Here is a 27,843-nt window from a genome sequence, read left to right on the forward strand (position 1 = left end):
TTGTAAATAAACTCTTTTATTAATTATTGTTACCGCATTAAATTAAATATTTTAAATTATTTTCTAGGTCATTTATACCAATTATGCAAAAATGCAATTATGTGAAAGTTATACAAATGTAATAATATATCATTAAAAAAAAATATTTTGTCTATAAATAATAGAATTGCAACTTTACGTTATAATAATCTAGGTCGAAACATTATGTGCGAGAATTATTTCACATTTTACGTCACAAGTCATCAGATAAGACTTTACTATTGCCAATTACTTATATACTTATAAGTTATAACCAGTTTCGACTTGGTAGTCTTCGCGTGTGGATCGTGGCTTTACGTTGTAACGTGAATTTCATAACTTTTTTACGATTACGCAGTTATTGCGAAGTACGTAAGCATTAATACGTTTTAACAAGTTGTACCTTCGTCAATTCGCCAAAATGACAAAAGTAAATACAGATTTGCAAAGAGAAAGAGATAATTGCACGTTCAATATAACGGAGTTAACAAACATTTTGGATGGAGGTGTTCAAAAGACTGCCGAGAGAAAATTGCGAGGTAATTAAGTTTTTTACTGAATATTTTATTCGTGAAAAGATATTTGTGTGCATATATATTTGTGACTGAAACTCTTCATTTTTATTTTGTATAAGAATGTCACAAACTTTTGAGTATTAGGTACAGAGATCATTATGTTATCAGTTTAAAGTGCAATCACTCCTTAATGTCTGCTTTAAATAAATAGATGAAATAGTAACAATTAAATTAATAATAATAATTTAACTAATAATAAAGCTACCTTTTTTCTGTACATTTTATTATTTAAAAATATTAAGAAAATACTTTTTAAACGGATTGAAGCTATTATTAAAAATTTATAATTATTTACGTAATTTTAATTTTTTTTTCCGGCGTTTCGCGTGCATTACAGCGTGCGTGGTCACGGTGACCACAATTTAAAATTATGTAAATAATTATAAGTTTTTAAAAATAATACATAGCTTCAATCCGTTTAAAAATAGTTCTTAAAAGGACAAGTTTGTAATTTGTGATAGATTTATAAGAATAGTTTAGAATGAAAAATCTTATAAATTAAAATCTACTGACAGAGATATTTTTATTATCATTATTATAATTTTAAGAGGACACAGTACTAAAACAGTTGTACAACACAACTGATGTACCAGCCATATACTTGAGTCACAAAGAGAAATATGAAGCTGCTGTCAAGAAAGCATGTGCAATGTTTCAAATGATAAGAAAGTTGCAGGAAGAGGAAAATACAGGAATGGAAAATTATCAGTGAGTTATATGAATAATGTAAATACCATTATGCCTATTTTGAGCCTACTTGTCTCCATAGCTTAATTAGATACTTTTGTGACAAGTAAACAATAAGTATCCAAGATTTGTTAACTTTGTAAAAATGAACAGCCTGTTACAACTTTGCCAAGCCCAACATAATAGTTGATTATGCAGATATATTAGGTCTATTAATGTTTTAAATTAAAAAGTCCTGATAACTAAACATAAATTTTTCAAGTTAAATTAACATAACAATTATTTATATGATAAGAAAATTTATAAATAATACAGTTAATTTGTTTAATATAAAATCTTTACATAATTATTTATGACGCCACTTACATACAGTTTGATTCTGTTGTAATATTCTATAATTTCAATATTCATTTTTAGTTAAGATTAATAGGTGTTTTAAAGATAAAAATGACTTTAACATGTACGTTTGCTTTTTGACAATAGAGCATACTCCAAGTAAGAATAGTTTTCTAATTTAAAATTAGTCCAAAATGATGTTTATTTTTAAATTAATTTTTTTATCCTTTTTAAAGTTTATATATGTTTCGTAGGGCTCTTCTGGGTGGGTCTCTAGGTTCAGCTATCCTGGGCGATGGCAACCCTATCACATTGCATTATGTTATGTTTATACCCACCATTATGGGTCAAGGAACAGTGGAACAGCAAGCTTATTGGATTGGAAGGGCTTTCAACCTCAGCATTATTGGAACCTATGCCCAGGTACTTTGATTTGTAGTTACTTGTATCGGTTTCGTAGACATTTATTCTGTAACTATCAATATGGCTAGATGATTTGATTTGTGAAAATAAAACTTAGGAATCCAGTTTAAACAGAAGCCAGGCAGAAATTATAATAACACTATAACAACTTGTTACAATATTCACTTCCTTCTGTTAAATACATATTGTTACGAGCTTGGATTGGATAGAAAACGCCGTAGATATCTTCAAGGGTTTATTTTTGAATAAATCAGCAAGGAATTTGTATACTTAAAGCCGGAAATTACTTCAACTCTACACAGAACTTTACGTACTCTTTATCTCCTATCTCCTCTCGCACATTTCTCCGTCCTTGTCGTACGGCTCTCTAGAGTGTTCAGTGTGGCTTTGACAAGGTTCCGATCGTCCCTCTCTCTCGCGTATCATTCCATCCTTGTACCAACCCTAGAAAATTCATTCTAGAATATTCCTCCCTCAAAGGGGTATATCTGGTCCTCAAAACTGTAGCAGTCGACTACACATTTTCTGAAACTGCCTGTTGTTCAGCCTCCAACATGTTTCAGCCTCCTGAAAACGAGGGTAACATTATGCGAATTACAGCTTTCTAATATGTGATAGGACCTCTCCTGAAACGGCCATAAATCACATTTCAGCTTACTGAAAACGTCTCTAACTTGTGTAAAAATCGAGAAACATTTCAGTCAACCCGTCTTCGTAACAATATGACATTATTAGTTCATATGTTTCTCATAATCATTTTCACTATTAATTTTGTATTATTTAGTCAGTACTGTCTGCGCAAATTAATTTTACACAGCGGAAAATCAGTATTAATTATGTCACTCAGGAAACTTTGAACTGTTCAGTTATTGAGTGACTACACACTTTATATCTATTGTAAAGCGTAAACTTATTACAGACCGAGTTGGGCCATGGAACATTCATCCGCGGACTGGAAACGACAGCTACGTACGATCCATCCACCAAAGAGTTTGTTCTCAACTCACCCACTCTCACCTCGTACAAGTGGTGGCCTGGAGGATGTGAGTATTTTTGCTGGTTCCTATTTTGAAACTATAACCGGATTCTTTTCTAAACAAATTTATACTAAAGTTAGTTACAAACATACGTAAAATAATTTTTAATAGACTTATAATGTTAGCTTATAAACGTGTGTATTTTTGTCGATTGCCCTTTACGATTTCTATTGAAGCTATCTGCATCTGTTTATCCGAAAATACAACTCTAAAGATTATAATTTATATAGGACAATAAATCTTAGTAAAGAATCTTCTAATAAATATCAAATCTAATCAATTTAATCAAATCTTTCTATAGTTCTTAGTGTATTTAACTTGAAATAATAATATTTTACGTTCCGAAAAATAGACCGCTTAGCTGAATTTTAGTTTAACGTCCAAGCTTCGATATGTAACGCTAGCTTTCGTAGTTAAAAATATATTTCTTATACTCGAGTTTAATTCGTCTGCCTACGTTTTACACGCATTGTCTCATATAGGGTATATTCAGAATTTACACTATAGCAACGGCTTTACCTAACTTTGTTTGTGCTAGTGGTTGAATGCAACAAGCTAGAAACCAGACCGGATTTGCTACAACGTTGTTAAAGTAGGGAAATTCCTAGGATCAGAACAAATTTTTGGTACCCTTTTGTTGTGTCGTAACCTAGTTGTTAATATACTCTATAATAATTATGATGTATTAATTATGTATGACTCAATTATATTTATACCTATTTAGTTGTTATATGTTTAATTAGTTTGTAAATATTTAGTATTGATATTGTAAGTATAACTTTTACATATTTATGTTTTATTTTTCAAATTTAATTGTATCGTATTAAGAGTATAAGAGAATATTTTAACAACTATCGTTTTGGTAATAGGTCAACCTTTTTAGGTCTGGGCCTAAGATTCCTGTATATAAACATATATCAGATGAGAGTCCCACGCTGAAGCTACTTGGCCTACACTACACAAGTTAATCTTCATTATTAAAGACCATAACAGACATGTTACGGAATTACGACGACTTGCTGCTTCCACACTGCTGTATCCTCCGCTTGTCACAAGGCATTCGGAAGGTTGTGTTTAGAGAGAGAGATAGAGAGTTGGCATAATTTATTTATAAATCAATATTTTTAAATGGTACTTAGGTACATAACTGATGGGAAAATAATACTTGATTATAAAAATGTGTATGTGTACTAGTGTACACACGTCAGAAGTGAAACTTCTTTATGACCTTGTTTTTAGAAAAAGGATCTGTTGTGTGCAACTTTACAGAAATTGGTTAAATAAAGTTAAATACAATTATTTCATTTTACCTTATTACTACTAAAATTATTACAGAATTTCATGAATTGTAATAAAATTATAACTATCATTGTTATCGTTTTTATATATTTTTGTTATTCGAATCTCTTCGAATCAACCGTGGACAACCGTAGGGACAAGAAAAAGATGGCGCGTAACCGAAAATTTTTTTTCCAACGCCGATAAAGAAGTTTTACCTCAACAAGTTGAGAGCATATAAAAATTGTTTTATACGCAAATAGGTGAGCCGCCTGACTAATTCTTCTCAATTGGAGACATGTCATCTTCATAACAATTGGACGGAAAAGTGTTAATTAGACTAGTTAACTTGTAGAAAATAATCATTAAAGAAACGCATGCTTAACCTTATAATTGCCATAACGTCCTCTGAGAAAAATACAGAAAGTAGGTTACGAAACAATACGTGTATCAGCTAATACATATTAGATGTATTTGTAAGTGTGAACTGTCCAATGTCGAAAACCCGTATGTAAAGGATTAGCTTAGCAGTTTGATCGCATTATTATTTAGTAATAGTTGTGGCAAATTAGGGTCTGAAGAGTCCGAAAGTATGATCGCAGAAAAGCACTGGGCTTGCTTTGCTGTTTGGCACAGAGGGGTTGTAATTCGGATATGGCCATCCGTTTCTCGGAACCACAGCCCCACAATCCCTCCACCATTTCACAGCCCCGGAAATATAACCCATACAGGATTTCCCATCTTTAAAAAGGGAACTGTAATTATAAGGATTAAGGCCTATTTAAATGGAGAAAGTTTCTCGTCTTGAAGGTACGATTATGAGATTTCCCCGTACTAGGCTATCTAAAGTTAGTAATTATGTTTTCGGAAAAGGAATACTCTTCTTTAATAAAATCCCAGAGACTCTTTTCTATCTGCCTTTTATTAAATTTAAGAAATGTATTAAAGAAAAGCTGTGTAAAAAGGCTTACTATAGAGTTACCGATAACGATTATCTAGTTGATAAAAGGGCCTGGGACTAGTACTAGACATGCTACTTCTAATTAATTTGCGATATCTGTTTAAAATAAGTGTGGTTTGATAATTTGCTATTTTAAAAGAGTACCGAGAATTTTTTACGCCGACTTTTTCTCGGCCTAAATCCTATGCTTCTTTGCCGATGAGTAGGGATGTCTACTTATTCAAATTTAATGACGTGGACTAAGTGATACGTGTATCTTATGATCCATAATAAACATTTTTTTTGATCGAAAGAATATAAAAAAGTTTCCTCGTCTAAACATTCACACCTCTCGCTCTTACACTTTGGAGACAATTGCCTCGCTATGGAAAATATAGTGTCAAAATTCAATACGTTTTGACATACGGGATTCATGACATAGGGAATATCACCCTAAATTCCTACTAGTCTTAATGTGATGCACGTAAACAACATTTAAAGATTTATGTTTAAAATAAATTAAAAATATACTTTTACATTATTTTGTGTGATTGATAAATTGATAATTTTATTATTATTAAATATATCTTGGCCGGAACCGTGATAACTTATCAAAGTTAATGCCCTTGTTGTTCAATTGGTATTTTATTGTGGTTTTTGGATTTATGACCTTAGTTTTAATCAAATTAGCTACCGTCCATTTGGCATTTGGGATGTGATTCTAAAACGATACTTCAAGCAACTCCCGTACGTCAAAATCCAGCGGGTCGAGTTTGTTGTAAAAAGGGTCGCAGTCTGTTGATGAATAATAAATACAAACTACTTATAGATTAGTTTAATAAAGGAATTAATAATTAATAAAACTAAATTATAATTTTACAGTGACGGGGTCGCAAGTCTGTTACTTTTTGGCCTTGGCGGGCATTGTGGCCCGCGATGGTCCTAGTAGCTTATGAATAGCTTTTTCTTTACACCGTTGCCTACGGTTCCTGATCAGTTTTAATATTTATATAATAAAACTCATACAGACAACTTTATTCAAGATTTCTTTGTTCGCACGATTCTATACAATTTATATTAAGCCATCCCAAACAATAAATTAAGCGAGATATGAACTCCAAGCGTGGCTATAAATCAAATTTCAAAAACCTGTAGTCCAAGATTGAAATAACAGCTATTTTATTACTATTTGAATGTATTTTTAATGCATATTTTAAATTACCTCTAACCAAGTGTACAACAAAAACTTTATGGGTTTGTAATCTATACATTAGGCCATTTGTTTTATGGGAGTTTGCAACACTGCATAAAAGTTTTTTTTTATAGAACAGGGGGCAGGAGGTTCAACTGATGTGAAGTATCCGCCGCCCATGGACACTGTCATTGCCAGAGGGCTTTTAAGAATTGGTATGCTCTTTTCTTGAAGGACCCTAAGTCGAATTGGTTCGGAAATAGTTCAGCAGCCAGCTGCTTCCACATAGCGGTGGTGCGCGCCAAAAATGGCTTAAAAACGCTCAGTCGTGGATCGGAACGTCGTACAAAGAATATTTTACGTTTGCGAGTGCTAAGTTCAAGGTCTATGTGGACACAGTCCCGATATTTTTTGTTACGAGTTGAGATGGTTGATTGCATGCAATAAATGACATGGCTTAATCATATACATAATTAGTTTACATTGTTTGATTTTTACTTAATTTTCGATTTTCTGTCTCCATATGTTTTCGTTCACAAAATTTATTTTATTAACAACATAATTAATTTATTTCAAAATAATTTTATCAATTTAAAATTGAATATTAATATTATTATTATCTAACCTTGCATAACAGATTAATCACAAACGATTAGTAATTACATTTAAAGCTAACATAATATATTATTAGAAATAGACAAAGTCTATGGAGATAAAACGCTTGAAATAATCGAATTAATTTTATCTGTGATTATTATTTTTTTTAATTATATTTTAGATGTTTTCTGTTACCTAATTACGCTGGCGACTATAGACAGGTAGAAAAACAACAGGTCCTATAAAAATCTCTTACGGTTAAAGCAAACATAAAATCCAAAATATAACGAGATGTCTTCTAACAAGTGATCAAAAGGGAAATGAAATCTAAGGCAAAATCCAGTTGCCACTAGATTATAAAATTATCTTCTCATTTGTAAAAAAAATTCTGACTATCTTTAAGGTTCTACTTCAACTCTTTCTGTCAAAATGTATTTATACTGTAATGAAAAGAGACAGATGAGTACTTCAGTTAAATCATTTAAGAGATAATATTTAAATATTATGTATATTCTAGGAAGTCGATGTGCGAAAACCAGTTTGTTACAAAAAATTATAAACTTAAGATAATTCAACTTGTTAACATACATTTATTGAAGGTTGAATAATAAATGGTCAACTATTGTATTTATGTTGATTTTTGGCATATAGATTATATTTAAAGAGTTTGATAACCCTTTCTTATAATTATCGAATCTGTTAGTCAAAGATTTGTTAGGTTAGGATTTGGTATGGACTTAGTCTATGTCTATTAGTCTATGGATGCGTAAAGTTAGAATCAGAGAAGAGTGGAAGCCCTTAGAGGAGGCCTATATTCAAGGACAAGCTGTGTAACAAAAATCAACCGGCTTGCCGATTAATTATTAGTATTTATTTTTTTACCTTTAGTGTAAATTTTTTAGTATATCTCATTTTGTATGTACTAGTATAAATAATTACAGCAATAAAGGGTTTTTATTATTATTACTCTATGTACGTATCTAACACACAACTGTACGGTGACGTAAACCGTTGTGAGGAAATTCCGGTTTCTTTCTCGGTCTTAGGCTCGAAAAGTCGACAGTGTGTGTCAAGCGTAGAAGCGTGCTCATGCTACTATTACAAAAATAAATAATAAGAAATCTGATGACACTACCTAAAAAATTGTAGCGCCACTGGTTTTTCGACACGAAGGCTTATAAAGATAGTCACGACAAATACCTCGGTTATAAGTACAAAGTATCAAATGGATCCGATGACAATTACACTGTTTTTAATATGTACATAGCTTATCACATTCTTAACTAAATTATTTCATCGAAATAAATATATATATATTGTACACATTAATTGCATAAACGTGACAATAACATTTCTCGTCCTATTTCATTATAAAAAACCGAACAATATACAACTTTTCCTGTCGTTACAGTCTGACAAACTACGTACTAAGTAATTCCCACAGAATAACCTTAATTTGATAACCGATATTAGTAGATGGTACTAGATACTATAATGTGAAACGATATTTTATATTCCACTTATTACCTCTTTATATTTGAAGAGGAAATGTTCTTTTAAGGCCTAGTTTATATATCATAATATCCTAGGGGCCGTTCATGTATTACGTAAGCACTACAATTAATCTTTGATTTTATATTTATTACATTACTAACTAAACAAATAAATATATGTATTCCACACAAATGCATTTCATTTTCAAGCATAGACAATGTGTTGGTAATATGTGTAAAAAAGTAAATAACTGTTGACGTAATCACAAAATAAGAAAATCAAAGATATAGTGGTTACGTAATACTTAATACTTGCTCCCTAGAGGCAGTTATGACTTTATAAAGGTATCCAAAATTATTCAAACTAATTTTTTAATGTTTCGCCATGGCTATCAAACTACTTATTCGCCTCCCAGAAGTTATAGATTAAAGCGTTACAACGTGACGCTTTCACGTTGAATATGATTAGATTTGAAAAGCCAAGGTGCTTGTATGTGGAAGAGCTTTTACTTTTAAGATCATATGTTTTGACAACAATTATAAATGTCTTAACTGTTCTTATTATTACAACATTATTGTTATTAATATGTATTTGCAAACCATTTAGCTTGTCTCGACCTCGGACCTCCTCTAGTTCTTATTAAACTTTATCAAATATTTACTTAGGGGCCTATCCGGTCGCCAAACTCCAAAAAGTACTTTGTTTCTTTTCGTTTCTTGTCATCGTTTCTTGAAGTAGGGCGAATGGAAAAAATATATGGTGGAGTTTATATATATTTTAAAAGATCGATACACGATTAAAATAATTTCGCTCGATAGAAAAAAAAGTCCAAACATAGCCACTTTTTGACACTTTGAATTCATTTTATGACGAAAATGTATATAGAACATGATTTTGAAATTTACATGATCTAATTTATCGCAAGACAAGTAATCCATTTCAGAAAAAAAATTAGATAAAATTACATTAATTTAATGTTTTATATAACTAATTGTTATTACTGGACGGCGCGCCTCAGTGCTCCTGCTCTCCACTGCGCACCGCAGTCCACCCCGAAACACTGACACTGCAATTCGTGCTAGGATAGGGCCTTAAGTCATTGTAATTTAAATTTTTGTTTAAATTTTCCAGTGGCCCATACGGCAAATTACTGCATCGTAATGGCGCAGTTATACACACAGGGCAAATGTCATGGCATTCATCCGTTCATAGTACAACTGAGAGATGAAGAAACGCACATGCCTCTACCTGGTATAAAGGTCGGGGAGATTGGTGCAAAACTTGGCATGAACGGCACGAATAACGGGTTTTTGGGGTTGGAACATGTCAGGATACCAAGAGATTATATGTTGATGAAGAACTCAAAGGTTTTAGAGGTAGGATTTATATTCTAAATTATATTATTAATTACATTCACATTCAAGAATTAGCGAGATATAAGACTCGCGTCTGTGCGAAAAATGGCGTCGCTTGTGGGATTTTAGGTGCAGTGCTAAATTAACTTTTGTGTTGTTGTCAAAACTTTTACATCATTATTGTATGACAGTAATCATCTTGATACTTAACAAAAAAGTATATAATTTTTGTCAATAAATGAAATTACGTGTAGTAAAGTTGGGCGAATTGACCGTATGAAAAATAAAGTGTTAATCTATAATTCAAAATATTAATTTTATACGTCAATCACGTGACACAAAATGGTCACAGATTTATGACCAACCATGCCTTTGTCGTCGCCATTTGTCTTCGCCAGTCTAATCCTAATTTTGGATTTTAATTACATCGAATAATATATTATACGTATTATATAATTAAAATTAACACATAAAACTTGACGTTTGTTTACGTGTTTTCAGGCCTAATACGCCATAATGCGACTCTATCTACTTCTTGACTTATCTACTTCTTAACTTGACTAGGAGTTTTTATCGCTATTTTTTGCTGGTTTTATCTGGTTGTCGAAATTATAAATTATTGAATGATTCTTTTAATACTAAAAAGAAAATAACAGTGTTCTATATGTTAGGTTCTATAAAATAAACATAAATGTTTTTTTTTAAATCTCGTCGAATGGCCCATTATATGTAGTTCACAGAATAGCCACGCCAGTACTCTTTCCACGTCGTCTCCGCATTTTGCTCTAAAAAAATTATGATGTCAGAATGGCTGCCAACGTTTACAATTTCATAATTACTATGAGAATACAATTTTTTTAAGGACGGCACGTACGTGAATGCACCCAGTTCGAAATTAACTTACGGTACAATGATGTTCGTACGAGTGATGTTGGTGAATGACATGTGCAATTATATAGCCAAGGCGGTTACCATAGCAACCAGGTACTCGGCTATTAGGAGACAGTCGCAGCCTAAACCAAAGTGAGTCAAATAATTTTATATATAAAAAAATATAAACAGTCACAAATTTTGATTAAGATTAAAGGTTTAGTTATGAAAATTAAGCATTAAGAGTAATAATTAAATTAAAATACAATAAATAACTGTTAAAAATTAGAATTAACATTGATAATATTTTTGTAATTCTGTATTTTATTTAGTTGTTAGTTATAATCTGTGCCATACGTAAGGATCCTGCAATTCTCTTTACAATTGTTTTCGGATGAAGCGAACAAGGCCATAAAATTAATATTAAAAATCTATGACGCGACATAAGTTCCTAGAAGAGGGTCGTAATTAACTTGTAATTCCCGAAATATTACGACGCTTGATATTGTTTTTGATGAGACCAATGGGTAGGCAAACCGACCGTTTTAATTGTCACAATGTAAATGTTTTCAGTGAACCCGAACCACAGATCCTAGACTACCTAACACAGCAGCATAAGTTGTTCGTTGGTATTGCGTCTGTACACGCTTTTAAGACGAACGCCGACTGGATATGGAATATGTATAATAATGTCACTGCTGAGATGGAGAGTGGAGATATGGAAAGATTGCCAGAGGTAAATATTGAAATAACTTTAAGGATACAGATATATTATTTTTAGGGTTACCATATAACCAGTATTTCAATTAAGATATTCTACATCTAAAAAGTAGCAAACACATCTTGCTTTGTACTTAGTAACTATTACTGACTAACAATATACATAAAATCTTAAAATATAAAACAATACAATGTCCGTGCAATAAGATGTTTGTCAAAAATAAGATGTTAAAACGTCACCAATCTAGTGACAGAGACCTATGTTTTATCTTTCCTTCTCTTTAATATTAACGTAAGTCTGTAACGAGTGTATAATGTATATTCTATGCGAGCACGCAGCAAGCACCTTGAATCAGATCTGACATCACCGGCATGTGACCAATCGATGACAAGTGTCAACAGACTCTTTGATAGTCGATATAAAAACTTAGTTCTCATTATATTTGTTCTAGCTACATGCTCTATCCTGCTGTCTTAAAGCAATTGTGACAGCAGATGCGGCGGAATGCGTAGAGCGATGCCGTTTAGCGTGTGGCGGACACGGATATATGCTGGCCTCGAATCTGCCGCTTATGTATGGCCTGGTCACTGCTGCTTGCACTTATGAGGGAGAGAATACCGTGCTGTTACTGCAAACTGCTAGGTAAATATTATTTCGTATATATGTTATAAGGTAAATCTATAGAAGTAGTTGTTAAAAGTTAGTTATATTTTTAAATGTCTTTTTTGGCATTTTCTGTAATAATAAAAAAGGTAACTGGCAATTATGAAAAAAGAAAAATGTAAATTTTATTCAGATATGTATATGGTTTTAATTTTTATCTGTTAACTGTGACAAAACATACGTTATCTGTGGTCACTGTCCTGACATTTACATTGGTAGTGATCGTAATATTCCTTTATGTTGACAATTAAAATTAATATTTAATAAAGATATAGACATGATTGTATAGCGGAAATGTTGATATTTTAGAGACAAAAATAAGCCATAGACCAAAATTACCACTGAGTTAATCTTAAAATAAAATATATTCCCTATTTCGTGACCAGGTACCTAGTAAAGTCGTGGCAACAAGCGTCTTCAGGCAACACCTTGACCCCGACCGTGTCTTACATCTCCCGAGTGGGTAACGGACGTCGTTCTCCACCCTGGGACAACACTATCGAAGGAATCGTCGAGGGTTTCTATAATGTGTCTGCGGGGTGAGTACTTTGATTAAAATTGTATGTTTAATTTAAAATTACATTAATCTAGTTTTTTATGGCAATAGTTAACTTTATGCCAATAATCTAGTTGTCTATGACTTGTGTAATAGAAAAAAAATACGTTCAAGTTGTAGACAAAGCTTTGTTATGGAACACTACTACAGGTGTGTTAATTACGAATTTTGACGTTAGATGTCAGACTGTTTAAAAACAGTTTTTTAAAGACACACAAGTCTTTGCGCTAAGTCTGATTTTCGTATTATACAATAATTCATACATTTCGCCGAGTTTTCTTAATATTATTTAAATTTACAGAAAAATCGGTTTGTGCGTCGCGCAGATAGAGAAACGTCAGAAGAGTGGTATGTCGTATGAAGACGCGTGGAATATGACTTCTGTTCAGCTTATATCGGCTTCTGAGGTGATTACTCATTGTTGTTTTGTATTAATTATTATACGAAACGCCTGATCGGACAAGTGAGTTAAGCCAATAAGTATTTCTCGAAGAAACTACAATAAATAAATAAAACGGCCAACTGCGGCCGCATACTGGGTAATATAAATATACCCAAGTTCTAGTATTATTCGTAGTAGATTCTATATGTAAGTATGAACCAGGTGTCAAATCGCAACCAAAACCACTTTAAAGGTTATAAACAATGCACATGGTTTCAAGATGCTCCGCTCCCGTCATCCATCTGGAATTATGGAATAGAGTCCATTTCTCTCCTGCGTGAACTGTCTCAATAGAGAACCTTTAGATATACATTTACGTTTTAGGCGCACTGCCGAGCAATAATCTTGTCCACATACTACAAGGAGACGCAAGAATTAGTGAAGACAGTGTCGGCTGAGTTAAAAACAGTGCTTTTGCAGCTAGTTGACTTGTACGTTGTGTACTGGGCGATTGCCAGATTGGGAGATTTACTTAGGGTAAGTTTTTAAGACAAAATTTTAACTTTTAAACTTTCAATCTGTAAACACTAAAGCTACTTAAAAGTTAAGACCAAAGAGGAAACGTTGCGGTCGATTCTCATTTGTCAACGTCAAACGGACACATGACACATGTCAATGCCTAATGGACTAGAAATTCCATTGACCAATAGCTATCGAACGTCAACAATAGTTTGTATTTCGTTTTACATTCCCAATCCCAGCTCTTATTGAATAGATGTTATAAAAAAATAATGCCCGTTTGCATTGTATTTTAGTTCACATCGATATCGGAGCGCGATATCGAACAATTGCAGAACTGGTACGAAAATACAATAAGCAAATTGCGTACAAATGCCGTTGGACTGGTCGACGCTTTCGATATTAGGGATGAGGTAATATACTTATTTTCTTATATTAAATTATTTAAAAAGCAATTGCTTATGAATCCAAAATTTTCCATAGATTTTAAATTCAACACTTGGATCGTACGATGGTAGAGCGTACGAGCGACTTATGGAAGAAGCGATGAAGAGTCCACTAAATGCTCAACCTGTTAATGAAAGTTTTCATAAATATCTAAAACCATTGATGCAAGGAAAACTGTGATTGCACCAGATATAATCAGACCAAATATATAGATTTAATACTTTTTACTTGATAAAATATTAATTGTGTTCAAGTACTTACAAATCTTAAAATTTTATTGTACTTTTAACTATTTACAGCCCTTTCAATAAAACTTAGCTAACAGTTATCATAGAATATTGAATAGTTACTATTTCTACCTGTTTCCCGCGCTTTTATTGAACTATTGACAGGAGTAGTAAGTGTAAAGTATAGTGATATAACACCCAAACATATATTATCCGATTTCCCGTCAAAAATTATGCTTTACACTTTTACATAGACAAGCAATAACCAACTTTCCTTGAAAATAAAACAAACACAAAAAAGACATTGATAGCAATTCAATATATATAAGCCGAATTGGAGTACAACAAAACCATCAAAGAAGACAGTTATAGTAATTTTAGTAGAAATGTCCTATAAAACGTTAAACGTTTTACAAAATCTACTGTACTGTAATCTTTAAAAGCAAGTTGATTACTTTAATTTTATTATAAGCACCATGATGATATTTTTCAAACAGATTATTTTTATATTTATTGTGTTATATACTAGACTATATGGAGTTTAAGAATTTTGGAAGGCTGTTAACATTTTATATGGTGCAGAGAATTATATTGCAGTTAAATTAGATTTAATTCTACTTTTTATCTAGGGTTACCGGGATGAATTTTTTTTTTATAAAGTTATAAGTTTGTTATGATTTTGCATTCCATCCATTAAGATCGCTTTGCATATTGTATACTACATCGCTTTTTTGGATAGTATAATATTAATTATTGCCATTAGGTGGTGGTTATTACATTGAGATGTATTTTATTGTTACTAAGCATGGAGATCTAAAACATGAGATTTTAATTTTTACAATAAATTTTATATTTCGTTAATAGTTATTTTATTATTGTGCCTACTAAAATAAATATATACAGGGTGTCCCGAAAGTCGACGTCAAGTCGAAATTTTCTCATAGGTAATGCCACACCAGTTATCAGAAAAATTAAAAAAAAACGTCATGTATTTTTGAAGTTATGGATATTTTTTTGTTATTCCAGAAAATGCACACCATGTGACAGTCTTTTCATTCCTGTTGTTACAAATATTTACTTTTTGCCAATTTTTTTTCTCTTACGTCATCCCGAATAGTGTTTTATGTAACCTATGATCCTAAACTCTGTGCTGATCACTCCAACTTTTAGGAAAATGTCATTTTATACCGTACCAAGTTTTCAAAATTAATTTTCGCACTAATTCAACTAATCGTCCTGAAAAAAAAATGTATTACTCCAGTTTGGCAAGTAGCTTTAAAAGTTAGCGCATTTAATAAGGATTCTACAGTGGTATAACACTGAGTCCATTATTTCTTAGATCGGCCATAAGAATTTTTTTTTGTTAAAAAAAATTATTGTGGTGCAAATTAATGGTGTGTGGTGGTGGTTGCGCAGTGGGCAACACTGAAAACACTGCAACACTCATGCACTTGTCAAGTATGAGTGGTAAATTCTTGTTATGTTTACCTTTTAATGTCAAATTTACAAATTCTCAAAACAAAAAGTAAACATTAGTGATAGCTACAGAATTTCAAGTTGCAATAAGCTATTAGGAATGAAATGGATTTTAATGAATTATGTCGTGCATGCCTAATAACAATTAATGGCTCAAATAAAATTATCTTGTTTAAAGATGTTTCAGCTTACACTTATTGGTTTTGCACTTCAATACAGGTAAAATTAATAATAAACAAACGTTTTAGCGTATTCCCACTATATAAAATATTGTGTTTAGATTTTAGAAACTGAAGATTTACCAAAAATCTTATGCTCTTCATGCTACGATTTGTTATCAAAATTTGCTGCATTTAAACAAAAATGTATTGATGCACAACAATATTTATTAAATTTAAAGCGTAATATTAAGAAAGAAACCGAATGTTCAGTATTTTACGAAACCAGAGCGAAAAAGAATTCAGATGATATTTTAACATTGAATTTTGGTAGACCAAAGCATCCAATTCAAAGCGAGATAAAGCTTGAACCCAGTTATGAAGAAGTTGGTAAGTGGATTATTCTGAGCAATTATTTGTGTCAAACTATGTTATAAAACAATTCATAATTATCCATAGTAATTCATTTCTAAATTTAATTCTTAATGTTTTAATTTGTGAAAAGAATATGGATTATGTTAATAGGAATTCTTTTTTACAAAAACCAGTCTATGAGAGCATACTTAAAATATGTTTAAGTCATTAAGGTAGTCTAATATTAGAACTCTTAAAGAAAATATTCCACTACCTTATTAAATCTTTAACTGACAATAAATGTTTTGTCTTTTGACAATTATGTAAAATTTTAAGGAGGAACTTATAGTAATGATGTTATGGAAAAGCAAAATTTTAAAAATGACATGCCACACACAAAGTAAGTATTACATTGTAAATCATTGATATCTTTACACATAAGTATTATAAAAAAGTAATATACTTTTTAATTTTTTATTTTGGAATTGACAGTACAAAGAAAATTGATTTTTTCTGTGATGTGTGTAAAATGGTTTATATGAACAGGAAGACCTTCAATAATCACAAAAAGATTCATGTAAGTAATAAATATTTGAACCACTCTTTTAGTCCAGAACATACAAGACTCAATGTCTATTTAATGTTTTGTCTGTCAGTAAACACTATTACTACTACACTAAACAGTGACAGTTTTAATAAATAAATGAAATATAGATAAACATAGAAGTTTTCAATATTTTTTTAAGATGACAAATCTTAAATTTAAAATGTGTGACCAAAACTGAGGTCTAATGTAATCCAGATTTACTTACAAGAAGAACTTCAAAAAAGCAGACCACATTAGTGTTAATTCAACTTTTATTAAAAACGCTTAGTCTGCAGATTTTCATAGTATATGAAGAATTATACTGAGTATTTACAAGAAATATTTTTAAATTTCAATAGCATAGTGTTAAATAAAGGTTATAAAAGAAATTAAATATTATTTCAGGAGAACAGATTATGCATACCCTGTAATAAATTATTTAAATCAAATCCTGCATTTTATCAACATAATAAACTGAAGCACTCACAGTGGTCTTTCAAAGACACAAAGTGTAAGAAATGTGGGAAAGTGTGCAAAACTGTTAAAACGCTTCACTTACACATGAAGACAAAGCATACTGAAACCAAGAAGTACATTTGTGATGTCTGTGGTAAAATAAGCAATTCCAGAGGAAATTTAAAGGTATATTAATAAAAGCAAATTTAAAGTTATACATACGATCTGGCCCTAATACTTAAAAATTAGTTTTTTTAATAAAATAAATAAAAGATATATTAAAAAAAATAATAAAAAAGCAATTATTTGTTTTAGCTTCACATTGACCGACATATTGATAATAAAGATTACACTTATAACTGTGAACAATGTAACAAACAGTTTAAATCTAAAGTAGCACTACAAGGCCATTTCTATCGATCACACACTGGCAAACAATACATTTGTCATTATTGCAATTTCTCCTACAAATACAGAGATAACTTAATCAAACATTTACTAACCCACGAAGGAAAGAAATTACACAAATGTACTCTTTGTAATAAGTCATTTTCAACGCGTTCTTATTATATAGAACATCAGAGATTGCACTCTGGAGAGAGACCATTCAACTGTTTGTACTGCTCAAAGAGTTTTGTATCTAAACGTCGTTTGAATGACCATCACATGATACATACAGGGGAGAGAAAACATAAATGTACGATTTGTGAACAGAGCTTTACACAAAAGGGTAGTGTAAAGAGGCATATGAAGATACATAATAAAGTACAGCCTGTTTGAAAAGATGGCCTGCCATCTGGCTAATGAAGTTCCTTTATGGTTTATATTTTTGTGCTATTTAATAATAATGCATTTTATTCATAAATAAATGAAGATCTTTAACCAGAGACCAAGAGTACTATACCCAGAACAATAATAAGGGCAGTAGAGGATAGATAACGTTTCTGTATCCAATAGTAAAACGTTTCGTGACCAACCCGAGTGACTCTTTATACCTAACACTTACCATTATGTGGTGTAAAGTACTGGAAAGTGGAAAAGAATATTAACAATAACGCGTAATTCAATCACCGCCCCGCATTGTAACTTTTTACAAGAGGACGTCCCCGGCCCAAAATTCATTACGTAATACTTGAACGCTCCCAAGCCCTGGTTTAGCACTTACCTATATCATCAAATATAGGAAATACTAGAACTTAGACAGTCGAAATGAAGAGTTGAAATATTTATTGTATAAAGACAAGCATAGCAACATTGTGTAAAATGTTTTCGTTTTTTTATATAAATTTAAATACATACACATATTTTCATTGTCCGAATATTTTTTTTTTAAATCAATAAATCACTATTCTATCATTTATTATGATACCCTGTGCAGAATAGCGAGCGACTCAACCCCGAGGTACGTTATATGGACGCAATTTTAAAACTTGTACGTCGAAGGAAAACATCGTAAGGAAATGTCTTAGCGCTAAGCGTGACGAGAGTTATGCCGGTCATAAGGGTACTTAGACCCAAGAAAGCGTTCTATATCTGCTACAGAACATAAATCAAGGTAAAAAATCTAAATATTTTTTTACAATGATACCTTACAAATGTTTTGTCTCGTTTATAATAATAATCAATGGCGCTACAACCTTTTTAGGTCTGGGCCTCAGATTTCTGTATCTATTTCATGATCGTTTGTGAATTGAATAGGCAAGTAGGCGATCAGCCTTCTGTGTCTGACACACACTGTCGACTTTTTGGATCTAAGGCAAGTCAGTTTCCTCACGATGTTTTCCTTCACCGTTCGAGCTAATGTTAAATGCGCACATAGAAAGAAAATCCATTGGTGCACAGCCGGGGATCGAACCTACGACCTCAGGGATGACAGTCGCACGCTGAAGCCACTAGGCCAACACTGCTCTCTCGTTTATACATTAGGAAAATATATGTTATTTATTAAGACCATATATGTAAGCAGTTGTTAGTGAAGGTTGTTGGTTGGTGGACTCAGTTTCCGCACTTCGTCTCATTAGGTCCGTTGGTCGTATAGTGAAATAAGGGAGTAAAATAATTAACAACAAGTTAATTTGACTCATTTAATCATATTATTTACAAAATTTACACCTTAAACCATAACGCTTCATATATTTTTTATAAATCATATACAAAGAAAAAATATTTTACAAAGATTTTTGTCACTTGAATAAATATCCGATACGATTTAAAACATCAGAAAGTCAATAACATGCAAATATTGCATGTTTGCTGATTTGCTTTACACCATCGCGGAATAGAAAAAGGAAAAATCGATTAGTATTGATTGGTTGAATATTGAAAAAGGAACGCAATCATTTAATTTTTTTATTCAAAGGTGGCCATTATCATACTGAGAACATAAAACCTTTTTAACATGACAACAATCTCTTCCTTAACCGCGCTCTTCGTTTCTGTAGGTCGTGTTAGTCGCACAACTTTCTCCACTCTCCTCTGACTTTGGCAAGCGTGCGCATGCGCGATAGTAAAACCTGTAAGGCTCTTTACTTGATCGGTCCAGCGAATAGTGGATGGACCCCGAGATCTGCTATATCCACTCCGCCAGTCACGATAAGGTTTTCTATATTTTCTGGATCTGTGTTGCATGTCGAAAAAAAGGTATCGAATGTTTTTTTTCTGTAACCGTCTTAATATGGACATGTTTGTTTCTTTAGTTGTCCCCTCTACCACACCACACATTCCAGAGAATCAATTTTCCTTATGTCAGATGTCCGTATTGTCCAGGATTCAGCGTTCCAACCAATTTATTTTTTGTGTTTAAAGAAACCAAGAAATCGACTTTTAACTTTCGTTTTATCACACAAATTGAAAACTGAGGGTATTAGGTGTTTTTGTCGGAGAAATGATAATACTTTTCGGTTTAATACAAACAATATAGAAAAGTTTTTTAAATCAGTCACAAATATGGATAACCAATTTGCGGTGTATTGTCGATCGGCATCTCCCTGATCAAATCTGGTTTACCATGTCCCTTCATATGTCGGTTTAACGCACATTTTTGTATGAACGCCTGATTGCATAGTTGACATTTGTGGGGTTTCTCGCCAGTGTGGATCATTCTGTGGTTGCGTAAGTCTTTTCGTGCCATGAACTTTTTTGGACATATGTCACAGGCGTATGGACGTTCACCTAAAATTTTAATATTCAAAAATTGTCATTAGATGTAATGAATCTGTCCACATATATATAGCAACGGCGCTACAACCTTTTAGATCTGGGCCTCAGATTTCTGTATTCGTGATCATTTCTAATAGGCATGTACGTGATCAACCTTCTGTACCTCAAACAAACCATGGGTGTACAGCCGGGGTTCGAACCTACAACCCCAGGGATGAGAGTCGCACAGAGAAGGTACAAAACCAACACTGCTGAATATTTTCCTGTAAATTCCTGCCACCTTTTTGTACGTTAATCTCAAAAACTACTAAACGACTTTGATAAAACATTAAACTATTTCATACGTTAATGTTCTTAAGTTGTACTCATTTAAAAATAATACTCTCAACATATCTTCGAACAATTTCATATTGGGATTGAACCTAATAATTAGTCAAAGGTAATAAAAGTGTACGAATGTTAACAAAAGCGAAGGTGGCCACAGATAAGAACAAAACAAATATACCATAGACTATAGAAATTTCGTTGCGCTCGGTGGCAGAAATTTCAAAAAACCTAAAGAAGTGTATATCAAGTCGCGGGTTATTTTTAAAAATAAATATTAAAACAGAATAAAAATCCATTTGAATGTCAAAACATTCTGTGACATTATGACATTCCTAATTCAAATAATACAAAAATATACCTGTATGAGTCCTCATATGTATTGACAGAAAACTTCTACTTTTAAAAGTCTTATCGCACATATGACAAGAGAACGGCTTCTCAGCGGAATGTGACCGCATGTGTTTAACTAAATCTGCCTGAAATTGAATATACTGTTAATATATATTAGAAATAAGAGATTTAAAACGTAAGAATAAATTATTACCTTAATATAAAATCTCATATCACAAGCGGAACAGGCATAATTCTTGATCCCGGAATGTCTCACAAGGTGGGTCTTAAGGTTCCCCGGCTGAGCAAACTGCTTGCCACATTCACCACAACTGTACTTTTTCTCGTTGGTATGTGTGTCTATGTGCATCTATATATGGAAATATATGTAAATATAAATAGGGTTAAAATTTCGGTAGGTAGCCTTGTCGCTTTCTGTCAAATTTTGTTTGCGCTGTGATGAAAAGAGACAAGTGAGTAAAACTTTTGTTACTTTTTAAAATAAGGCAAAATCTTTTAGAATTTATTTTAGAAAAGAAAAAACATTTTTTTTTTACTTAACCTAAATGTCAATTAATAGCAAACAGTTTTAATATATTTGATTAAAGTACCTTTAAATTATACGCCTGCACAAACTTAGCGTCGCACATATGGCACTCATGTTTCTTAACACCGGCATGTATTAGTTCGTGGTTCTTCAAAACGTTGAGATATGCAAAACTCTTGCCGCAAGATAGGCATTGGTATTTTCGAACCGCGCTGTGAATGCGAATATGGCTACTCAGACTTCGAAGTGAGAGAAACGTCTTGTCACAATGCTTGCATTTTATATCTGGCTGGAAGATGAAAAGTCTTTATTGTTATTCCCTTTCTAGTCGTTTAAAAGTATTTATTCTATAGATCTCGAGTAAGTTCCTCAATGTCGTGGGATATAAAGGCAATAGACAAAAGACTCAGACCGCACTTTCTTTCACTAAAAAGAGTTATGTGCTTTCTATATAAATGTCTAGTTGTGTGCCTAATTTTTAATTTTTCTAGATAAAAAATGTCCACAATATGATCATGATCTACAGTTAAGCCTGGCCGAATGACGAATAATAAAATTAAAATAATAGCGCGAAATATATATGTCACGGTTGTAGCATATAGAAATTATGATATAGTAATTATGTTAAAAAGAATATAGAAGGAAATGCAGAGTCCATTACAACAACAAAAAATTATCCTGCTTAAGTGTCTAAGAGCCCTCTGGTGTCTGGAAGTCCGGAGATCCTAGATACAGTGCCACCTAATAAATATGTTGTGTTTATAAAAAAAATATACACATACAGATCAATCATATTCAAATACAAAATATCTATTCCCATTGTTACTACACACAGTCCACAGGTACTAAAACAACTGAAAAATGTTATACCTGTTTTCCAAAATGTCCTCTCATGTGGGCCTCAAAGTTCTCATACTTTTGGAAACTTTTGCCACACTTGACACATTTCATACGCTCGGAGCGGCGTTGGGCCCCACCTGGTTCTTTTGGGGGTCGCCCTGGACCCCTTCGCCTACGACGGGCGAGTATTTGACTGTAAAATTAGGTTCTTTTATTTTATAAACAGTTATTTGACCAAAATAATAAAATAAGCCATAGGCAACAAACAGTCAACCAATTAATTTACATTGCAAACAGTTAATGAAATAAGTAGCAAAATCTGTAAAATTAAAATTTACGAAAGTGAATTAAAATGTGTATAAGTTACTTTTATATTTTTAGAGACTGTGCAGACAGAGTATAATGCCTATCATAAATTTATTAAAAAAAACAATATACTTGACTTTTCCTTATTAAGTATGAAGACAAGTGTCAATTTGTGACTATAACAAAAAAAGATAATTGAGTACTGCAGTGACCTCAAATGCCATGATGGTTCTCTTTCTGCACAGACTACTAATTATTTTTGTAAGGAGGTAAGAGTTGTAAGAGCTGCAAATTACAACAAATTTAAACCACCATCTCATGAGATAATATGCTGAAATCTATCCCCTAAAACAATTTGTATCAGATTCATCCATAGGAGTTATGATAGAAATTAAAAACAAAAGTTACATTTGGAATTGTTCACCTTCATTAAATTTGAGTAAAAGTGAATCTTTATACTTAATAATTTAAATGTGAACTACTACATATATAATCAGAAGGTAGTATACCTTATTAAACTAGCTGTGTCATATGGTTTGTCACTACTATTTTGTGTCACATTTTCTGTTGTATTTTCTAACACATCATCATTTGTTTCTGTAATATGCACATCAAGTAAACTGCTTTCATTGTTCTCGGTGAGATGAGATTCAGGTTTAACCTGAAATTAACAAGATTCAATATATGTTTAAGAATTCGTAATATTTAATAATTTATTTAATTACATTAGCACAAGTAAATGTTTTTCAATACTATCTAGACTCATATTTAAATATTTTAACAGGGATAACAAACACAAGACGCCCTTAGTAAGTCTTGAGTAAGTCAAATAAATGTAATAAATTCTTGTTTATATCAAATAAAAAGTTTTTCATACACTTTATAATTTAGTGTATCAAATAAGAATAATAATTAATATCCCAATATTGTAAAGGTGACTTTTATAGATTTATTGGTATCTGATTTTAAATAACTCTTTTACCTGTAACTTCCATTGTTGTTTTAATATAACATTAGATCTCACAACTACTTGCTTGAAGTTATAAAGCTTGTTTAGAAGATCTAGACACTTTTGACAAATTAACTTAGGCATAGAATCACTATCAGAAATCTGAAACCAAACAAAAATAATTTACTCAATAGTTATTAATAAGACCTAGAACTAATCTAAGCTAATTTTTTATACAAAAATCTTAATCATTCTAGAAATCTTTTTACATTTACCTCAACAGACGTGCAATATTTAAATATTCCCGAAGTGGAAACAGTAAATAAATCGCTTAATGGACCAGCGTCAGATAAACAAGCCCGACATATTTTCTTAAAATCTAGCATATGCGACATTTTTCTAAAAAGTTTCAAAACATTATAACAATTATTAATAATAAGTATTAAGTCTTTAGAAAGTCCCAAAAAGAATTGTAATTGTTGTTGTTTTCCTTGATTTGTTTTTTTACTTTTCTTCTATTCCCTTTCGACATTGACACTTGGCATATTATCAAATATCGAGAGATGAAACGTTAAACAGAATAACCCCATGAACTACGTTTCACAGAGTACCTATAAAACTACAAATAAATTTGAATTGAAGAATCAAATAAATGTTCTAATTTATAGCAATGATTGAACATTCACAAAACTCATTTTCAGTTCGGTTCACATTGATTTGTTAAGGTTTTAAAAAGTAATAACTATTTCATAAATACGCATAAGTTCAAATAAAATGTACGATTAGGACTGATATATGTATAAAAATACGACTATGAACTATGATTTTAATTCTCAAAATTTAAATTTAAAAATATTGTTCTATTGATGTAACTAAGGTTAACAACAACAATCTTTTAGTAACAATAAACTGCAATTGAGTGATAAGATATTAATAATAAAGGTCAATGGGCATGTAGGTGATTAGTACGTGTCGTCATGAAACAATAATTCGTTCTGAAAAGAACAGTTAATTGCGTTACCGTTAGGACAACTTTTTGCCGCGCCTCAATTTTATTGTCTACGCACCCTTCGCATCTTGGTACCACATGTTTACCACTAGTGGCCAGGTAGGATAATTTTTGTATATAAATCTACAGTTTTTAAAAATTAAACACATTCCACATTCCATCTTCACCTCTTCTCAACGAATTATTAGGAAGTTTTATTTTAACCAAATAAGGACCAAAACAACCTAAAGTAAAAACTACCCTAAAGTGGTGACCCCGAGAAGAACACCAAGAAAATTGAAGATGTCGAACACAGAAAATTCCGGTGCAGAGCGTCAAGTTTCATCACATCCGTCGAGCCAAGAAGTCTCCGGTATCTCACTGTCACTCCGTGTGCCATTTCCAGAACAACCAACCATCGACACCCTCATCGGTGAAATAAGAAGGTTGTCTTTGGAAGTTGCCGAGCTACGAGTACAACCACGCGACAACTACCGCAACAGTCGTTCTCGCTACCATTCACAATCACGCTCGCGGAATGCATCAACAAAGCGCAACGAAAACCGACGAGAGTCGCAGATGGAAGATCGAAGCCGGAAAAAATCTCCAATGCCGTACTGCTATTACCATCATCGCTACGGTATGGACGCGAAGAAATGCACACCACCATGCCCATGTTTCAAGCCCATAAACCAGTCGGAAAACTAATAGTAACGCTGGCCGCGGCGGGAACCGGCGTTACCGAATCATCACACCGCCTTTTCGTTACCGACAGGGTAACGAAACTTACCTTTTTGGTCGACACAGGAGCCAATATCTCCGTGCTACCAAAGACAAAAGGCTCACGTGAAAAACCACTGCCATTTCAACTCTACGCCGCCAACAACACGGTCATTCCAACATACGGAGAGAAGTCACTCCAACTCGATCTTAACCTCCGAAGACCATACACATGGAAATTCGTCGTAGCAGATGTGTCTAAGGCAATCCTGGGAGCAGATTTCTTGCAGCACCACCACCTCATTGTCGACGTAAAAAACAGAAGACTGATCGACGGGAAAACAAAACTGGTAACAAACGCTCAGCTCAGTACTGCAGACATACCTACAGTTCGTAGTATAGACATTGAGCAAAATTACCACAGCATACTAGCAGATTTCCCAGGCACAACCAGAATCACTTCAATGAAGCTTAGTCCCAAACATTCCGTTGAACACTTCATTGAAACAAATGGACCGCCCCTTCACTGCAAGCCACGCCCCATTGCACCGCATCGTTACGAAATGGTCAGGAAGGAATTCCAAAACATGATCGATCAAGGGTTATGCAGACCAAGCAAAAGCCCTTGGGCATCACCTCTTCACGTCGTGCCAAAGAAGAATGGAGACCTACGCGTGTGTGGCGATTACCGAAGGCTCAACGCCATAACCAAGCCCGATCGGTATCCCATACCACGTATACGTGACTTCACATACCAACTCGCAGGGAAGAAAATTTTCTCCACACTCGACCTCAATCGCGCGTACCAACAACTGCCAGTCAGCGAGCAAGATGTGGAGAAAACCGCCATCATCACACCTTTTGGTCTTTTCGAGTTTCCGCGCATGTGTCCTGGTCTAAAGAACGCCGGACAGACTTTCCAACGCTTTATTCACGAAGTACTGCGCGAACTCGACTTCGTATTCCCTTTCGTTGATGATCTACTCATAGCATCAATCGACGAGGAAGAGCACCGAAAACATCTACGCATCGTATTACAGCGACTAGAAGAATACGGCATCACCATCAACCCATCAAAATGTGTTTTCGGCCAGCCAACTGTGAAATTCCTCGGTCACCAAGTCACAGCGGAAGGAATACAGCCACCCCAAGAGAAGGTGCAAGCTATTACAGATTTTCCAAAACCACAAACCGTAGAAGAACTACGACGTTTTCTCGGTATGATAAACTTTTACCGTGAAAATATCAAAGATGCCGCCACCATTCAAGCGCCTTTAAATACCTACCTGCACAACGTCAAGAAGCGTGACAAAACTAAGATCGACTGGACCACTGAATCAACGCAAGCTTATGAAGCATGTAAAGAGAGCATAAAAAACGCCGCTTTACTTGCTCATCCGTCTCACCAGGCGACACTTGCTATATTCAGCGACGCTAGCGATAAAACAGCTGGTGCCGCACTCAATCAATTTATCAACAACTCATGGCAACCACTCGGCTATTTCTCGAAGAAATTCACCGACGCACAGACTCGCTACAGTACTTACGATCGAGAGCTACTCGCTATCTACATGGCTGTTAAACATTTCCGCAAAATGTTCGAGGGACGAGAAATAATAATATTCACCGACCACAAGCCGCTAACTTTCGCTTACACAAAAACAAATACAAACAGCGAATCACCGAGACGCACCCGACAGCTACTTTATATCAGCGAATTTACCACTGATATACGACACATCAGTGGATCTCAAAATGCAGCCGCAGATGCATTATCACGTGTCGAAGCAATCACCTGTCCATCGCCGATCGACTACAATCTACTTGCAGAAGCTCAAGAGCGCGATAGCGATACCATTAAAGCACTCAGTCTACAGAGCAACTTATGTTTCAAGAAAGTCAACCTGCCCGTCTCAAATATCAAATTACACTGCGAAACTTCAACCTCACAGTTACGTCCGTACCTACCAGAAGAATACCGACGTACCGCATTCAACGCAGTACATAACGTTAGCCACCCTGGAATCAAGACTACGAGAAAATTAATTACGCAACGTTACTTTTGGCCCTCAATGAACGCAGACGTCGGCAAGTGGGCAAAAGTATGCCTACAGTGTCAGCGCGCCAAAATACAACGCCACACATCAAGTCGATTATCAATTTTTTCACCAACCGAACGATTCGAACACGTTCACATTGATATCGTTGGTCCGCTACCTACCGCGGCCAGCGGTCATCGATACCTCGTGACAATGATCGACAGAGCAACAAGATGGCCCGAAGCATACCCATTATGCGAAATATCAGCTGAAGACGTCGCCAAAGCGGTA

General features: G+C 33.4%; 3 protein-coding genes across 3 annotated transcripts; 2 read left to right on the top strand and 1 right to left on the bottom strand.

The window, feature by feature from the left end:
- Window positions 1-153: 153 nt before the first annotated feature.
- Window positions 154-15,178, top strand: LOC123714067 (probable peroxisomal acyl-coenzyme A oxidase 1). Its single transcript, XM_045668159.1, has 13 exons — window positions 154-557; window positions 1,142-1,301; window positions 1,871-2,039; window positions 2,959-3,082; window positions 9,709-9,953; window positions 10,795-10,955; window positions 11,376-11,538; window positions 11,975-12,165; window positions 12,573-12,725; window positions 13,044-13,149; window positions 13,509-13,661; window positions 13,940-14,056; window positions 14,127-15,178. The coding sequence occupies exons 1-13, from the start codon at window positions 440-442 to the stop codon at window positions 14,268-14,270; spliced, it is 2,004 nt and encodes a 667-aa protein (XP_045524115.1). The 5' UTR covers window positions 154-439; the 3' UTR covers window positions 14,271-15,178.
- A 628-nt stretch (window positions 15,179-15,806) lies between these two features.
- Window positions 15,807-18,619, top strand: LOC123714680 (gastrula zinc finger protein XlCGF26.1-like). The gene is made up of 6 exons (XM_045669046.1): window positions 15,807-16,012; window positions 16,074-16,341; window positions 16,642-16,705; window positions 16,798-16,882; window positions 17,297-17,533; window positions 17,663-18,619. The coding sequence occupies exons 1-6, from the start codon at window positions 15,899-15,901 to the stop codon at window positions 18,125-18,127; spliced, it is 1,233 nt and encodes a 410-aa protein (XP_045525002.1). The 5' UTR covers window positions 15,807-15,898; the 3' UTR covers window positions 18,128-18,619.
- An 804-nt stretch (window positions 18,620-19,423) lies between these two features.
- On the bottom strand, window positions 19,424-24,388 carry LOC123714620 (oocyte zinc finger protein XlCOF6.1-like). Its single transcript, XM_045668970.1, has 8 exons — window positions 24,081-24,388; window positions 23,839-23,967; window positions 23,366-23,517; window positions 22,581-22,743; window positions 21,775-21,999; window positions 21,378-21,533; window positions 21,192-21,309; window positions 19,424-20,518 (listed from the first exon to the last, which is right to left on the bottom strand). The coding sequence occupies exons 1-8, from the start codon at window positions 24,198-24,200 to the stop codon at window positions 20,286-20,288; spliced, it is 1,296 nt and encodes a 431-aa protein (XP_045524926.1). The 5' UTR covers window positions 24,201-24,388; the 3' UTR covers window positions 19,424-20,285.
- Between the last annotated feature and the right edge of the window lie 3,455 nt (window positions 24,389-27,843).

The sequence above is a fragment of the Pieris brassicae genome, chromosome 9 (assembly GCF_905147105.1).
Source record: "Pieris brassicae chromosome 9, ilPieBrab1.1, whole genome shotgun sequence".
Lineage (NCBI taxonomy): Eukaryota > Metazoa > Arthropoda > Insecta > Lepidoptera > Pieridae > Pieris > Pieris brassicae.